This window comes from Heterodontus francisci, chromosome 2 (genome assembly GCF_036365525.1).
Source record: "Heterodontus francisci isolate sHetFra1 chromosome 2, sHetFra1.hap1, whole genome shotgun sequence".
In the NCBI taxonomy this organism is placed as follows: Eukaryota; Metazoa; Chordata; class Chondrichthyes; order Heterodontiformes; family Heterodontidae; genus Heterodontus; species Heterodontus francisci.
The window spans coordinates 151,704,887-151,722,784 of NC_090372.1; the positions used below are offsets into that span (position 1 = coordinate 151,704,887).

Genomic DNA, 17,898 nt, shown 5'->3' on the forward strand with positions numbered 1-17,898 from the left:
CTTTATATTCTGTTCAATCTTCTGACCTGCCACCCATCTTTGTGCAATTATAGGCATTTTCTTTAACTTTTTTAGTTAACTGCTGATAGTGGGTCGTCCCCTTGGGATTTTTCCTCCTTGTTGGAATGTATTTATTTTGTGTATTCTGGAATATCCCTTAAATCCCATTGCATCTCTATTGCCCTATCCCTTACCTAATTTGCCAGTTGACTTTAGCTAGCTCTGCTTTCTTGCCTTCATAATTGCCCTTATTTACATTTAAAATACTAGTCTTGGACCCATTCTTCTCTCCCTCAAACTGAATGTAAAATTCAATCATAATATGATCGTTGCTACCTAGGAATGCCTTCACTATGAGGTCATCAATTAATCCTCTCTCATTGCACCATACCTGGTCTAGTATAGCCTGCTCTCTGGTTGGCTCCAGAACGTGCTGTTCTAAGAAACTATCCCGAAAACATTCTATGAACTCGTCATCTAGGCTACCTTTGCCCATCAAATTTTTCTAGTCTATATGTAGATTAAAATTCCCTGTTACTTTGTACAGTGAACTTAATGTTTTTAAGGGGGACTGAAAGATATGTTCTTGTGAACTTGAATCTTTACTGAAACCAGCGAAACATGAAGTTTTAAACAGTTCCCAAATTGTCCATTTCATTCCCAGAAGCATTAAATGTTTTGTTTTAATATTTTTCAAGTTAATAAATAATTCACAGTCCATTGGCTCTCTGCAATTAAAATTTAACTAACATTTTGATGCTGGTAAGTGAAGCTGTGCACACATATATGTGCACAATAATGCTTGCTGATAACTCCACTTTTAGTAACCAGAGAATGGCTCAGACCCCACTGTATAACACGGGTCTGTCAGCTGCACGTCACTTTCAGCAGGTCTTGACCTCCAACAGATGCTGTAGGCTTTATTCAAAATTGGTATGGCAAATCAAAATACTTCTCATCACAATCTACCAAGGTATGGGTTCTCTAGACCATGCTTTATGATTTATTTGAATGTCTGACTGAGAGCAACCATAGCATTACTTAGTATACAGAAAAGAATGCATAAATATTTTTGAAAAATTATTACCCTGCTGAATTTCTGTAATTAATGTTTGCATCAATGTTTGCTTAATGTAATTAATGTTCGACTCTCTCGGCGCTGCTAACATTCCCTCAAAAGACAATACAGTCTTTAGATAAATTTTGTTTATTGTTTGCTTGTGCTTTTATTTGTCCCTTAGCTCTTTTAGAAGCACTTTCTCAGAATGTTAAATTTAGTCCAGTTTACATTTGAAAGGACATTTACCAGGGTCAATATTCAGGGCCAATGCAAGGAGCAGTATGTAATGTAAATCTCTTAAATTCTTTTGTTAGTATATTTATTGGGATCACAGTGGAACTCCATTTAGAGGATAAACCCAGATTTTCTGAATTTTGACAAACATTTCCCTTGAATTAAATAACAATCTTTTTTTTAGTTTCTTACTCAATCTGGTGTTTTTCTCTGTGTATCAACATAGCTTTTTGCTTCTGAGATGTAGACACACCACTTCTTTGCCATTACCACGCTCTGTAAGGAGACAACATGCAGCTGTACTTGGGACATCATGGAACGCACAAGCAAATTTTTTGTTATTGCTTTGGGAATCTCACCCTGGCAGGTTTTACAGCAGCATTTTAATTACACAGATGTTTCACTTGGAAAGAAAATAATGTGAAGGATGGAATGATGTTTATTTCCTAGGGGTGTGAGTTCTGGCTGGAGTCACCATGCTTTAACTGTTAACAGTTTCACATTTTCAACTCCAATTTAGACCAGTGCAATCAGCCAATTGTACGTCCATGTGGTGAGCAGTGTTAATTGCTCTGTGACGAGTACATGCATTTGAAAGTGTGTTCTGAGATGCTGTTTTTAAATTGTTTATCACGTTTGTAAAAAAAAATATTTTGTGTAATTTTGACAGTGTTAACCCATATAAAGTAAATTAAAGTAGCACAGAAGGAAATTTCGCACAGGTATGTTGAGTATTCATAAGGTACTGTCCAAACATGGTTTCAAGTCCATAGATGTTCCATGCCTCTTTGAGTGAGGAGGAAGGAATTGAGAACTGAAGAGCAAAGGTTGTGATGTGGTCAGGTGAAGTCAGGGCAGTTTTGAGAGGGCAGATGATATTTGACAATGGCATATTAATAAAAATCTATTTATTTTTGTAAGACTCAAAGCCACATTGGGTTTGAGGAAAAAGATCTTGATTATGGGGAAAAAAGAATTGAGAGGGTCTTGGTGAAAATTGCCTCATTCAATTTAATATAGCTTTGACTCTAAGGTAATGTAACTTTAAAGGCCAACTATATTAATAGACAATACTAAGTTCACCTTATTGCAAACTCATAACTCATTGCAATAAAGATGGTTTTGTATCTAATACTTGGTACTTTTAAGATGTTAAAAGTTGAGATGTGGTGGAGAGAACTGGAAATTTGGCTGTAGTTCTTTACGCTTAAATGTAGCTTTCATTATTTTATTTCTTGTTCACAATACTTTATTTGCATCTGTTTCCTCAGGAGAGAAGCGTGCATACCTTTCCCTACCTAGACCAGGGGTGAGTTTTTAAAATAAAGTTAACCTAAATATTCAGCTCAAAACTCATGTTGAAATGCCACATGCTATGGGATAATTTTGACTTTGTGCAATAATGTAAAATGGGTTAACCCCTAATTGTATTGACCACCAGAGATCACATGGGATACCATGTTCTCGTGCTTTCTCTGAAAGGTAGTAATATGACGGTATACTAAAAACAGCCAGAATAAAACTGAGATTTATTTATGATGGCCATATCTCAAGTTTGTTGCTGTATGCAACATTGCACATTGTATGGACAACTCTGCAACTTGTAGAAGAACAAGTTTTATATAAGTTTTGAGCATATTTGCTGCACTGTGACTCCAAACGTAAAACAATAAATCACAACTGAATAACCCTTCTGTTCTTTCTGTCCTTGTGATAACCTGGAGAGGTTTTTGAGAGGAGCAAAGCAGCTGCTAAATAGAGAAACTTCCAACAACAATAATTAGGACCTGAGATCAATTAGAAGTTATGTGGACCATTTCACCACAAGACATTACTGAGCAGTGGTCCTAAAGGTGCAAGCTGGGCTAGAAACGAAATATTAGAACAGTGCTCCAGACTACCCCTGTGAAAAATGACACTCAGGAATAGCTAGTATTGTATAAAATGCCTCTGTGCCTCATCTAATGCAGAACCACAGGGCAAAATGTTGTGATAACAGGAGATTCTAACTTTTAGAAAACTTGAATGAATAAAAGCACACTGGCCTAGAGTTTCTGCTAGGTTGTGTTATTTTACTTCAGCACAATTTGCCCAAAATTGGCCAAACCAGTACAAAAGATCCAGCACAAATTCGGATTCCACAATCTTTTGTGCTGAAAGCTGGCCTCATTCACAAGTCACAGGCCCAGACCGAATTAATCCTAATTGTGAATTTCTGCTAATCATGCCTGTTTGTGGGCTTTCAAGGAGTTTCTTAAAATTAAGCTATTTTATTTAGGCACAAGGACAGTAATAGACACCTTTTAAAAGTTCTTAAAATTTCTTTTATCCTTTCATGGGATATGAGTGTTGTTGCCAAGTCCAGCATTTGTTGTCCATTCCCAATAGCCCTTGTGAAGGTGGTGGTGAACTGCCTTCTTGAACCGCTGCAGTCCAAGTGGTGTATGTAGACCCATGGTGTTGTTAGGGAGAGAGTTCCAAGATTTTGACCCAGCAACAGTTAAGTCTTCTAATAAGAAATTGACTACTGTACACCACTGTAACTAGAAATTAGGTTTGTATAGTTTTTTTAAAAGTCATTTTCAGTTATTTAAAATCAGTTTGCTCATAGGTAGTGGACTAGACATCCTGATTTAAAATGTGATTAAACCCATTTACAGCTGTGTTAATAAAACTGCATCGTTACTACACTTAAATGTGTCAAGAAATAATTTTTAAATGTTGCCAGATTGCACTGGTTCATGGCAGGTTTTACATTTGGCAAGATGCAAATGGATTTGAGAGGAACCTTGAGCAAAATGCTTATTTCTGAAGACTATTGCAATTTGCACCCTGATTGCTGATTTCACCCAAAGCGGAAACTCTGCCCCACTCTTTAATTGTAGTCTTGAACATACCCTCGGTTGTTAACACAGCCTTGTGGTTGTGCACATTGAATAGCTTTTGTGATTTATGGTGTCTTTTAAACTCTTCCAATGTGTTTAAACCATTTAATGTCTTCCCAGCCACCGTTTGCACTCATATATAAATAGGATGAAAATAGATACTTCTTACTACCTTGCATGTCTTTTCTTTGACACAGAAACACACTGCAAATTTGAAGGCTGTTAAAGCAGTTAAATTAGATGCTGAGGTAAGAGTTTTAGTTTTGTTTCTGTAATGATTATTTGTAAAATAGAAATTTGCAGGCCTATGCTGAACGAGCAGGGGAGTGGGACTAACTGGATAGCTCTTTCAAAGTAATAAAAGCAAAATACTGCAGATGCTGGAAATCTGAAATAAAAACAAGAAATGCTGGAACCACTCAGCAGGTCTGGCAGCATCTGTGGAAAGAGAAGCAGAGTTAACGTTTCGGGTCAGTGACCCTTCTTCGGAACTGACAAATATTAGAACTGTCACAGGTTATAAGCAAATGAGGTGGGGGTGGGGCAAGAGATAACAAAGGAGAAGGTGTAGATTGGACAAGGCCACATAGCTGACCAAAAGGTCATGGAGCAAAGGCAAACAATATGTTAATGGTGTGTTGAAAGACAAAGCATTAGTACAGATAAGGTGTTAACGGACTGAATATTGAACAGCAACAAGTGCAAACATGGAAAAAAACAGTGGGTAAGCAAACTGAACAAACTAAGATGAAATGAAATAAATGCAAAAAAAGATTGTAAAAAATGTAAAAAAGAAAAAATAACTAAAAATGAAAGTAAAATGGGGGGCTGTCATGCTCTGAAATTATTGAACTCAATGTTCAGTCCGGCAGGCTGCAGTGTGCCTAATCAGTAGATGAGATGCTGTTCCTCGAGCTTGCGTTGATGTTCACTGGAACACTGCAGCAATCCCAGGACAGAGATGTGAGCATGAGAGCAGGGGGAGTGTTGAAATGGCAAGTAACCAGAAGCTCAGGCTCCTGCTTGCGGACTGAGCGGAGGTATTCCACAAAGCGGTCACCCAGTCTGCGTTTGGTATCCCCAATGTAGAGGAGACCACATTGTGAGCAGCCAATACAGTATACTACATTGAAAGAAGTACAAGTAAATCGCTGCTTCACCTGAAAGGAGTGTTTGGGGCCTGGGATAGTGAGGAGAGAGGACGTAAATGGGCAGGTATTACACCTCCTGCGATTGCAGGGGAAGGTGCCATGGGACGGGGATGAGGTGGTGGGGGTAATGGAGGAGTTGACCAGGGTGTCGCGGAGGGAATGATCCATTCGGAATGCTGACAGGGGAAGGGAGGGGAAGATGCGACTGGTAGTGGCATCACGCTGGAGGTGGCGGAAATGGCGGAGGATGATCCTTTGGATATGGAGGCTGATGGGGTGGAAAGTGAGGACAAGGGAAACCCTGTCACGGTTCTGGGAGGGAGGGGAAGGGTTGCGGGCAGAGGTGCGGGAAATGGGCCGGACATGGTTGAGGGCCCTGTCAACAACAGTGGAGGGGAATCCTCGGTTGAGGAAAAAGGAGGTCATATCAGAAGCACCGTCATCATCAGAGCAGATGCGTCGGAGACGGAGAAACTGGGAGAATGGAATGGAGTCCTGACAGGAGGTAGGGTGTGAAGAAGTGTAGTCGAGGTATCTGTGGGAGTCGGTGGGCTTATAATGGATATTAGTAGACAACCTATCCCCAGAGATGGAGACAGAGAAGTCGAGGAAGGGAAGGGAAGTGTCAGAGATGGACCATGTAAAGGTGAGAGAAGGGTGGAAATTGGAAGCAAAGTTGATAAAGTTTTCCAGTTCGGGGCGGGAGCAGGAAACGGCACCGATACAGTCATCAATGTACTGGAAAAAGAGTTGGGGGAGGGGGCCTGAGTAGGACTGGAACAAAGAATGCTCGACATATCCCACAAAAAGACAGGCATAACTAGGACCCATGCGGGTACCAATAGTGACACCTTTTACTTGAAAGAAGGTCGTGGAGTTGAAGGAGAAGTTGTTCAATGTGAGAACGAGTTCAGCCAGGCAGAGGAGGGTGGTGGTGGATGGGGATTGGTTGGGCCTCTGTTCCAGGAAGAAGCGGAGAGCCCTCAAACCATCCTGGTGGGGGATGGAGGTGTAGAGTGATTGGACGTCCATAGTGAAGAGGAGGCGGTTGGGACAAGGAAACTGGATATTGGCAAAATGACATTGGGCGTCAGAAGAGTCACGGATGTAGGTGGGAAGAGACAGGACCAGCGAAGAAAAGATAGAGTCAAGATAGGAAGAAATAAGTCAGTGGGGCAGGAGCAGGCTGGCACAATGGGTCTGCCGGGACAGTCCTGTTTCTGGATTTTGGGAAGGAGGTAGAAGCGGGCTGTCCGGGGTTGTGGGACTATGAGGTTGGAAGCTGTAGAGGGAAGATCTCCAGAGGAGATGAGGTCAGTGACAGTCCTGTGGACGGTGGCTTGATGTTCGGTGGTGGGGTCATGGTCCAGAGGGAGGTAGGAAGAAGTGTCTGTGAGTTGGTGTTGAGCTTCTGCAAGGTAGAGGTCGGTGCGCCATACAACAACAGCACCACCCTTGTCTGCAGGTTTGATGACCGTGTCGGGGTTAGACCTGAGAGAACGGAGTGCCGCAAGTTCAGAGGGGGACAGGTTAGAGTGAGTGAGGGGGGCAGAGAAATTGAGATGACCAATGTCTCACCGACAGTTTTCAATGAAGAGATCAAGAGCGGGTAAGAGGCCAGGGGGAGGAATCAGGTAGAGGGAGAATGCTGGAGGTGGGTGAATGGGTCTGCTGGTCGGGGGAGGACTCCTGGTCAAAGAAGTGAGCCCGGAGGCGGAGGCGACGGAAGAAGAGCTCAACGTCATGCCGAGCATGAAATTCATTGAGGTGGGGGTGTAAGGGGATAAAACTGAGACCTTTGCTGAGTACAGAACGTTCAGCATCAGAGAGGGGGAGGTCAGAGGGTATAGCGAATACATGGCAAGGGGTCTTTCAAAGAATCGGCTTAGGCATGGGCCAAATGGTCTCCTTCTGAATCATGGGGAAATGGGCTAGCTTTGCCTGTAGAAAGTAGATATGCAATTTTCCATACTTAGGCTTGTTTTGGCTTAGGCCTAATTATTCCTACATTGTGTTTAGCAACATCTGGAAGGAAAATGTTTGTTTTATTACAGGAACAGGCAAAGATAGCAAAATTAGGGTTGGAGCTGCGTTTGCACACATCAGATGTAGATGCAGAAACAGAAAGATGGGAGGACCAAGACAATGAAATTCTTCGGCAAGCACAGAGCATGTCAAGCATGGCATATTCTATGTATCTTTTCACAAGGTAAGATTAACTATAAAATCAACCTTGTAGAAACATTTTTCTTTCTTTAAAAGAAATCATGTTAATTTCTTCTGGCAAATATATGAAAAGTAAATCAGTTGGAGACTATTAACTTCGCGCATTCTCAGTTTGATTTTTGGTGGACATATAAGCCTACAGTACAAAACTGTCTCACCAAGACTTCATAAAAGATGACCAATATGGGAATCATGCACTCCTGCCTTGAAGTGTGGTTTGTAGGTAGGAGTACTCGGGAAATCACAGGCCTGCAGTGCCTAATTTTCTGGCTATTTGAAAGAATGGATGAAAATTCAGGGCTGTGGCCTATGATTACCCATCCATTGCTGTCTACCAGTACTGCTTGTCACTGTGAGTTGCTCAATCTGGAAACTAGCTGTCTCATGTTGATATTACCATCCATGGGGTTGTCAGAAAAAGCACATATTGCATTAATCTGTAGGGTGCCTCAAATACTGTGTCATCATTTCAGCTTTGTTCTTTGTGTTCAGAGGTTCAAGTGCACTTGTAGCCATCACTTGAGGAACCAGGCTGCTGAACCATGCACCAGGACTGGACAATCTGCGGCATGCCCTTAGTATACTCACTGCAGTGTTCCCAATTCTTTTCCTTTTCGGAGCAGCCACTAGGGTCAATCTTGTATGGCATCTGTCTGCAATGTAAATTTTTCTCAGCAAATTTCTTGCAGCTGTTTTGCTTTTATGAAGATTTCCTCCAACAGTCCTTTTGTAGAAAATAAGAACACATGTAGGCATTTGGAATATACAGCGAAACTCTTCCCGCACAGAATATAGCTTCATAGTACAGGTCCATTGTCCGTAACTTGTAACGCTCATGTTTGTAGTTTATGTCTCTGCCTGTCTTTTGCTCTCTTAAACCCATACACATGCGCACACAAGACACCAGAAGAATACAGTGTGCATAACATGGTATACTCCTGACCTTATAAATCAGCTTATCACCCGAGTTATGGTGAGCAATGGAACAGGAGTTCTGTTACTATAATATGTAATAAATTTTGAAATGTGTCCATCACCCTTCAGGTGTCAAGCTTAGTCACACATTTAAATTTCTGTTTATTGTACTTTTTAACAAAAATATAAAACTTTCATCTATTTCCTACTGGTTTCCAAGAAACTTCCTCAAGCAACAGAAAGTACCCTCTGTTTGACCTGTGCATATTGCTATAAAGAAGGTTAAGACCTTGAAGTCGTAAAGGGACAGTTCAGTTTACAAAAAGTAATACGTTATGCTACAGGCCTGGTAGCAAAATAATACATTGTGTACCCAAAGTTATAATGCTGCTGTCCTTATAAAACAGTCCATCCTGTGATTTACTGAGAAACACCATCAGAGATCCACTGGTACAAAATGAAAAAGATACATTACTGGACCAGCCTAAAAGCTTCGTTATGTTATACCTGACCTGGAATATTTCGTGCTGGTTAAGAAGTGAGAAACTATTTGCTGTTGATGAGGGCAGCATTTATTTCCACAAATATAAAATCTAGTTTCATTTCTAACATTAATAGAATAGTCAGATTGAGCAGTAGGATTCTTTTTATTTGACCCCAACAGAAAGATCTTTATTACCTACACATGTTCTTCTATTAAATCTAGATGGCCTCTTTTAAAGTTTTTTTTAGATCTCCCAGTGTGACACACTATTCCTCAGTCGTCAGGAAGTCAACTTTCACTCAATCTTTGCTGATCTCTACTGCTGGGTGATAGTAACGGGGTAAATTTTGCTCTGATTTTATTCCTCCCTTCCAGAGTGGCAATAGCTGACTCTCTTTTGGTGTCCTCAAAACACCGGAGATGGGGAATTTGCCATGGTTGTTTGCTAGCACTCTGTTATATAACCTCATTCATGCACCATGACATTGCTTCACCATATTTGCATCCATAGTACATTTTATAAGCACTATCACTGGTGAACATTGTTTTGGTCATCCTATGTTGCCATTTTAAAATCTATTTTTTAAAAAATCATACTTAAAAATGAATGGTAAGAATTTTACTCTTTAACTTTTCTCTATTTCAGAGGTGAAGGCCTTTTGAAAACCACGCAGGATTTATTTCACCAGGCAGATGTAAGTAGACGTATCGCTATGTCTTCATATTTTGCTTGAATTAACCCAGGGTTATTTTTCAGCTGAAACAGTTGTGAAAAATAATTGTATATGAATGCCTTTTTGTACAGTGACATTTCCTGTAAGCTGATACCCTTTGTTGCATTTGAACTATATATTTGTATCTCAGTCCATTTAATGTTACAAAAGCAAAATATTGCAGATGCTGGAATTCTGAAACAACAGAAAATGCTGAAAATACTCAGCAGGTCAGGCAGCATCTGTGGAAAGAAAAACAGAGTTTTCTTTCATCAGAACTGGGAAGGGTTAGAAATGTAATAGGTTTTGAGAAAGTGAAAGGGAGGAGAAGAACAAAGGGATTGTGTTTGATAGGGCGAGGGCAGGGGAGATTACATGAAAAAAGTTTTCATGGTACAGAGCCAAGTAAAGAAACAAAAGATGTGTCTGGATGAGGTACAGCAGCCATCCAAACAGAAGTAAAGGGATTAAGAAACAAAGAAAGTTGGGGCGGTGGGGAGACAAACCAGCAAAAATAAACACAAGAAAAAGAAAAGAAATAGGGGCAGAGATTATGATCTAATGTTATTGAACTTAGTGTTGAGTCCGGAAGGCTGTAAAGTGCCCAGTTGAAAGATGAGGTGCTGCTCCTCGAGCTTGCATTGAGCTTCATTGGAACACTGTAGCAGGCCAAGGACAGAAAGGTCAGAGTGGGAGCAAAGTGGAAAATTGAAATGACAAGCGACAGGCAACTCGGGGTCGTGTTTACGGACTGAATGGAGGTGTTCCACAAAGCAGTCACCCAGACTGCATTTAGTCTCCCCAAAATTGAGAAGACCACATTGAGGCAGCGAATACAGTATATGAAATTGAAAGAAGTACAAGTAAATCGCTGTTCCACTTGGAAGGAGTGTTTGGTACATTGAGTTCAATAATTTTAGATTATAACCTCTGCCCCATATTTTTCCTTCTCGTGATTTTTTTTGCTGCTTTGTTTCCCTTCACCCTGTCCCCCCCACCACCTTGTTTCTTTCTTAATCCCTTTAATTTTGTTGAGATAGCTGCTATAAATCCAACTGCACCTCAATCAGACACATCTTTTGTTTCTTTACTTGGCTTTGTACCATCTTTCAAGATGGCTCCTGGGCTGGAAGCTCCCTAGGAAGCTCCCTTGCTGTTCAACTCTATCCATGGCCATCTGCTCCCATCCCTAACGTTTTCTCCCCCAATCTGCCCTCTTAAACTGTTTAAATTCCCCTGGCTCTTTAAATCAGTTCATTTTAGCCCTATCTAAAAGTTAACAGTTAGTTTAGTGTATGTTACCTGGGCCCACTGCCCTCCCCCAGCCACACCTGCTCTTTGTTTTCTCAATGAAATTGATCCGGATGAAACTGACGAGAACAGCTGCCGATACTTTAATCTCCGATCCTGCTGTCTTCACAGTCCAGAGTGTCTGCAGCCACGGCATGCGGTAAGTCCATTGAGGTGAAGAAGGAGCTGCGGGACCCGAGAGAAGTCCTGGGAAAAGGTGCCCCGAACACCCAAAACATCCACGAACGGCCCCCCCGGCCGCAACTTCAAAGCGCCCGCGGGAGATGGCTCGGAGAGCATCTGCAGCGCACTGTCGGCAATGCTGCATGCCTTTATTTAAACCACTGCAAAAAAAAAACCCTTAGCAAATGTAATCACCTCTAAGTCTGCCAAATGATGCTTCACCTCCCGAAGGACGTGGATGAGCTTTCCGGACGTCGATGGTGGGCACTGAGGAAATGGCTTATTACCTGCACCAGATTCCACCCCCCCCCTCCCCCCCCCTTTACCCCCCTTCCACCCCCCCCCACCCCCGTCCCCTTCCCTGCTCCACCCTCTCAGCTCACCCCCTCACAACCCCGTCCCAGCCCGCCCCCCCCTCGCACCATCTTCACCCCGCACCCCCTTCCCCTGCACCCCCCCCCCACCCCCTCCCTCTACCCCTCCCCCTTGCATCCCCTCCTCCCACCGGCACCATCCTACACCTGTGTAGGGGCCCCAACAACCCCACTGCCTTGTGGGCGTCTCGGGAGAGTCCAAGGCTAAGGGAGTAAACCCTAACAGAAAATCCGGAGCGGAACCCCGTAGGCGGTCATGTGTCACCTTTGGCATGTTTCCGGCAGTTCCTGCAGCCATACTGGTGCCAAACGTCGTGTCCTGCACTCCTTTGGACCCCACCAGAAAGGCCGAGAGGGGGGTTTTGACGACTGGGCAACTCTCAACCTCCATAAATTTGCCCAGGCATGCGCCATGGAGAGGTCACTCCATAGTTGCCTCACAGCGACTGAAACAACACGGAAGGCAGCAGTTACGGGTTATAAGTCCAGATAAATTGGCGTAGAAACTGGGCGCCACGGGTTGCCTTTGTCGGTGGGAGAGGTCATTGCACCTCACTGGACAGCTACCGCCCGCCTCAAACCGGGCAGCCCCCGGTCAATAAGGTTCTGTCCCGCCACAGTCTGCCTGCTTCAATGGGTGCTTGGAGCTCAGGGTCATTGCCCGAAAGGTGGACTGATACACCGCACCAAACAACATGAAAAAAGGAAAGAAGGTACCAGCCCTTCGCTTTGCAAGCTGGAACGTCAGAACTATGTGTCCTGGCCTGTCGGAAGACCTTACACAAATCAACGATTCTCGGAAGACCGCCATCATTAACAACAAGCTCAGTAGACTCAATGTGGACATTGCAGCACTTCAGGAGACTCGCCTCCCCGCGAGTGGCTCTCTAGCAGAGCAAGACTACACCTTCTTCTGGCAGGGCAGGGATCCTGAAGAACCAAGACAGCATGGAGTGGGCTTCGCCATCAGAAACTCCTTGCTCAGCATGATAGAGCCTCCCTCAAATGGCTCGGAACGCATACTGTCCATCCGACTGCTCACCACCTCTGGTCCAGTACACCTACTCAGCATCTATGCTCCAACACTCTGTTCCGCACCTGAAGCTAAAGACCAGTTCTATGAACAACTCCATAACATCATTAGCAGCATCCCCAACACCGAACACCTATTCCTGCTGGGGGACTTTAATGCCAGGGTTGGGGCCGACCATGACTCATGGCCCTCCTGCCTTGGGCGCTATGGCGTTGGAAGGATGAATGAGAACGGGCAGAGACTGCTTGAGTTGTGTACCTATCATAACCTCTGCATCACCAACTCGTTCTTTCACACTAAACCCTGTCACCAGGTTTCATGGAGGCACCCAAGATCACGTCGTTGGCACCAGCTAGACCTCATTGTCACAAGGCGAGCCGCCTTAAACAGTGTTCAAATCACACGCAGCTTCCACAGTGCGGACTGCGACACCGACCACTCCCTGGTGTGCAGCAAGGTTAGACTCAGACCAAAGAAGTTGCATCATTCCAAGCAGAAGGGCCACCCGCGCATCAACACGAGCAGAATTTCTCACCCACAGCTGTTACAAAAATTTCTAAATTCACTTGTAACAGCCCTTCAAAACACTCCCACAGGGGATGCTGAGACCAAGTGGGCCCACATCAGAGACGCCATCTATGAGTCAGCTTTGACCACCTACGGCAAAAGTGCGAAGAGAAATGCAGACTGGTTTCAATCTCATAATGAAGAGCTGGAACCTGTCATAGCCGCTAAGCGCATTGCACTTTTGAACTACAAGAAAGCCCCCAGCGATTTAACATCCGCAGCACTTAAAGCAGCCAGAAGTACTGCACAAAGAACAGCTAGGCGTTGCGCAAACGACTACTGGCAACACCTATGCAGTCATATTCAGCTGGCCTCAGACACCGGAAACATCAGAGGAATGTATGATGGCATGAAGAGAGCTCTTGGGCCAACCATCAAGAAGATCACCCCCCTCAAATCTAAATCGGGGGACATAATCACTGACCAACGCAAACAGATGGACCGCTGGGTTGAGCACTACCTAGAACTGTACTCCAGGGAGAATGCTGTCACTGAGACTGCCCTCAATGCAGCCCAGCCTCTACCAGTCATGGATGAGCTGGACATACAGCCAACCAAATCGGAACTCAGTGATGCCATTGATTCCCTAGCCAGCGGAAAAGCCCCTGGGAAGGACAGCATTATCCCTGAAATAATCAAGAGTGCCAAGCCTGCTATACTCTCAGCACTACATGAACTGCTATGCCTGTGCTGGGACGAGGGAGCAGTACCCCAGGACATGCGCGATGCCAACATCATCACCCTCTATAAAAACAAAGGTGACCGCGGTGACTGCAACAACTACCGTGGAATCTCCCTGCTCAGCATAGTGGGGAAAGTCTTTGCTCGAGTCACTCTGAACAGGCTCCAGAAGCTGGCCGAGCGCGTCTACCCTGAGGCACAGTGTGGCTTTCGTGCAGAGAGATCGACTATTGACATGCTGTTCTCCCTTCATCAGATACAGGAGAAATGCCGTGAACAACAGATGCCCCTCTACATTGCTTTCATTGATCTCACCAAAGCCTTTGACCTCGTCAGCAGACGTGGTCTCTTCAGACTACTAGAAAAGATCGGATGTCCACCAAAGCTACTAAGTATCATCACCTCATTCCATGACAATATGAAAGGCACAATTCAACATGGTGGCTCCTCATCAGAGCCCTTTCCTATCCTGAGTGGTGTGAAACAGGGCTGTGTTCTCGCACCCACACTTTTTGGGATTTTCTTCTCCCTGCTGCTTTCACATGCGTTCAAATCCTCTGAAGAAGGAATTTTCCTCCACACAAGATCAGGGGGCAGGTTGTTCAACCTTGCCCGTCTAAGAGCGAAGTCCAAAGTACGGAAAGTCCTCATCAGAGAACTCCTCTTTGCAGGCATTCTTCAGTGTGAGATGTTAAAGCAGCATCGTCAGCAGAGTCTCATCGACAGGTTTGCGTCTGCCTGCAATGAATTTGGCCTAACCATCAGCCTCAAGAAAACGAACATCATGGGGCAGGATGTCAGAAATGCTCCATCCATCAATATTGGCGACCACGCTCTGGAAGTGGTTCAAGAGTTCACCTACCTAGGCTCAACTATCACCAGTAACCTGTCTCTAGATGCAGAAATCAACAAGCGCATGGGTAAGGCTTCCACTGCTATGTTCAGACTGGCCAAGAGAGTGTGGGAAAATGGCGCACTGACACGGAACACAAAAGTCCGAGTGTATCAGGCCTGTGTCCTCAGTACCTTGCTCTACGGCAGCGAGGCCTGGACAACGTATGCCAGCCAAGAGCGACGTCTCAATTCATTCCATCTTCGCTGCCTTCGGAGAATACTTGGCATCAGGTGGCAGGACTATATCTCCAACACAGAAGTCCTTGAAGCGGCCAACATCCCCAGCTTATACACACTACTGAGTCAGCGGCGCTTGAGATGGCTTGGCCATGTGAGCCGCATGGAAGATGGCAGGATCCCCAAAGACACATTGTACAGCGAGCTCGCCACTGGTATCAGACCCACCGGCCGTCCATGTCTCCGTTATAAAGACGTCTGCAAACGCGACATGAAATCGTGTGACATTGATCACAAGTCGTGGGAGTCAGTTGCCAGCATTCGCCAGAGCTGGCGGGCAGCCATAAAGACAGGGCTAAATTGTGGCGAGTCGAAGAGACTTAGTAGTTGGCAGGAAAAAAGACAGAGGCGCAAGGGGAGAGCCAACTGTGCAACAGCCCCAACAAACAAATTTTTCTGCAGCACCTGTGGAAGAGCCTGTCACTCCAGAATTGGCCTTTATAGCCACTCCAGGCGCTGCTTCACAAACCACTGACCACCTCCAGGCGCGTATCCATTGTCTCTCGAGATAAGGAGGCCCAAAAGAAAGAAAGAAAGAAGAAAAGAAAGTACCATGAAACCTTTTGTCATTTAATGTCTCTTGCTCTCCGCCCTACCTATCACATTTCTAATCTTTGCCAGTTTGAATGAAAGGTCATTGACCTGAAAAGTTGGGCTGCATTTCAGACTCCACCACAGAAATAGGTGGTGGGCATAGAAAAATGAGACCCACATGCACGGGGACCATGCTGCGGAGCCACCGCGATTTCAAACACGGCAGCTCATTAAGCATGGCCACGGAGCCCACCCCCCGCGATGACATGGAGGGGGCAGGCGAGCTGTCACCGGAAACAGCGTCCGGCATCAATGCACAGGCGTCGGCGCCATTTTTAAAGGGCTTACAGCCCTCAATGTGCATTTTAAATTTAAAGGTCCATTGGAAGTTAATTTTATAAAAATGAATAAAATAAGTATTCCATGCCCTCTCCCACGCACCCCCCCACAGTGACATTGCACATTATTCCTGCCCTTCCCCACCACCCCCCCCCCCCCCACCACCACCACAATACCTAGTGTGAAAATTTGACTTTTCCGCCCACCCCCTCACAAAGTTCGAAACCTTTGTCCTTTACCCCTTCCCATCACCCTCCTGACTAGTCCGTGGCCTTATAACCCCGCTCCCCCCTCCCACACAGAGAAAATCACCTCTCCCCTCCCCACAGGTGTCATGCCACGTTTCCCCGAACGGGGATTCGAAGGCGCTGCATTGCTGGCCACCGCAATAAAGATAACAACCTACCAGCAGAATCACTACGGCCAGCATGGTAAGTAGGCATTTATATATTTTAATATGGATCCCGTCGCTGAGCGGTGGGGTGGCTACCACGAGGCCTCGTCGCCACCGCCACCAAGATCGGTATGGGGCCTGTCGGGGTCGATGGTGGGTCTCCTCCGTTCTGATCTTTATTGCACCCCCCCTCCACCGTTCCCAGCGTCGGAAAGGCTTTAAAATCCAGCCCATTAACTCTGCTTTTCTCTCCACAGATACTGCCTAGCTGCTAACAGCATTTTCTGTTTTTTTCATCAGGATGTGCTTTGGACTCAAGCTGTAGAAAAGTGTAAAAAGTTTAGTGCACATACAAGTATATTATGTTTTTACTAATGCTACGGTCTGTGATCAAATTTGAACTGCCCACATTCAATTGATTACTTGAGTGAGGTGTAATTGTACTGAGGAAATAGCAGGAGTGGCCATTCAGTAACTGACCAGCATCATACTGCTTTTCTGTGGCAGGAGTGTGGCTCTTTGTTTAGCAGCTGTACTCGTGCTCCCAAGTCCCAAGATCAAATAATAAAGGATCCTTTTAATTATTGCTGAAAATGGCTGCCTCCTGACTTGTGCCACCCATGGTTGGTGAGTGGGAGAATCAACTGGTGGCAGACAGGCAGGCAGAGACTAAAATGGCGGTGGGGTCTAAATGAAGTCACTTGATCCCTCTGCACGTATGTACTATGCTGCTACTTATTTCTGACAGGAGCTCTGGCCGCTGAGATTCCAGTCTAGCGGAAAATCGGAATGGACGTCAAAGCAGCGATGAGGACCGGTGGGATTAGGAACTGCTCCGTTTTGGTAGTACTACTACCCAGTTTGTGAGCACAAATGGTAGTGAGACAAAAATAGCCCACTCTGTTCCCTATGTGAAAGTGTGTGTCAGCAATTATGAGCATGATAAATTTGTATGAAAATAGAATCATAGAAAGTGTACAGCATAGAAAGAGGCCACTTGGTCTATCGTGTCTGCGCCAGCTGAAAAAAAAGCCACCGTGGAATCTTAGAAATGTGAAATTTCTGTAATTTTCAATGGTCATTCCTCAGGAAACCTTAAGAAAAAGAGTTTCTCTCAATGGGATTCTATACTTTGTAATCTTTACATTTTTTCACAAACAGAAATACAAATATACCATAACAAATGTGAAGAATCGATTTAATGGAAGCCTTGTGTGCATAAGAATATAGTTTTTTTTTTAATTGTACTTTTTTCTGTTGCAGATCTTTTCTGAAGAAGGTCTTAGATTGCACACATCTCTCCATTCTTTCTCAAATCAGGTATGCTGCTGAGGACCACTGCCAGACTTGCATTTTAGAAATAAGCACACTCTAAAATCTGCACCCCAAAAGGATGCTTGTGCATTACTTTTGCAAAGGATTGGAGTTTCAATATATTTCTGTCTATTTCTTATCCAATGTTAATATATAATTGTAAAGATATTTTAAAAAAACACGTGCTGGAAATCAGAAGTAAAAACAGATCAAGGATTCAGGGGTGCACTTTTCATCAGAACAAAAGGTTGTCGTCTTCTATTCTGACATAGGGTCTATACGCAAAATGTTAACTAGTCTTTTCTCTGTTTTACATGCTGTCTATTTCCAATATTGTCTGTTTATTATATAAAAGCTTTTGCAGATGTTTTACATTAGAAAATGTTTGTG

The 17,898-nt window shown here is 44.3% G+C and overlaps 1 protein-coding gene across 1 annotated transcript in view; it reads left to right on the top strand.

Annotated features, from left to right (window-relative positions):
- Positions 1–17,898, top strand: part of ctnnal1 (catenin (cadherin-associated protein), alpha-like 1) — a 412,359-nt gene that overhangs the window by 385,558 nt on the left and 8,903 nt on the right. The window contains exons 12-16 of the mRNA XM_068011975.1: positions 2,566–2,603; positions 4,377–4,427; positions 7,385–7,539; positions 9,602–9,650; positions 17,458–17,514. Coding sequence (XP_067868076.1) covers positions 2,566–2,603; positions 4,377–4,427; positions 7,385–7,539; positions 9,602–9,650; positions 17,458–17,514 — 350 coding nt within the window. The remainder of the gene's footprint in view (positions 1–2,565; positions 2,604–4,376; positions 4,428–7,384; positions 7,540–9,601; positions 9,651–17,457; positions 17,515–17,898) is intronic.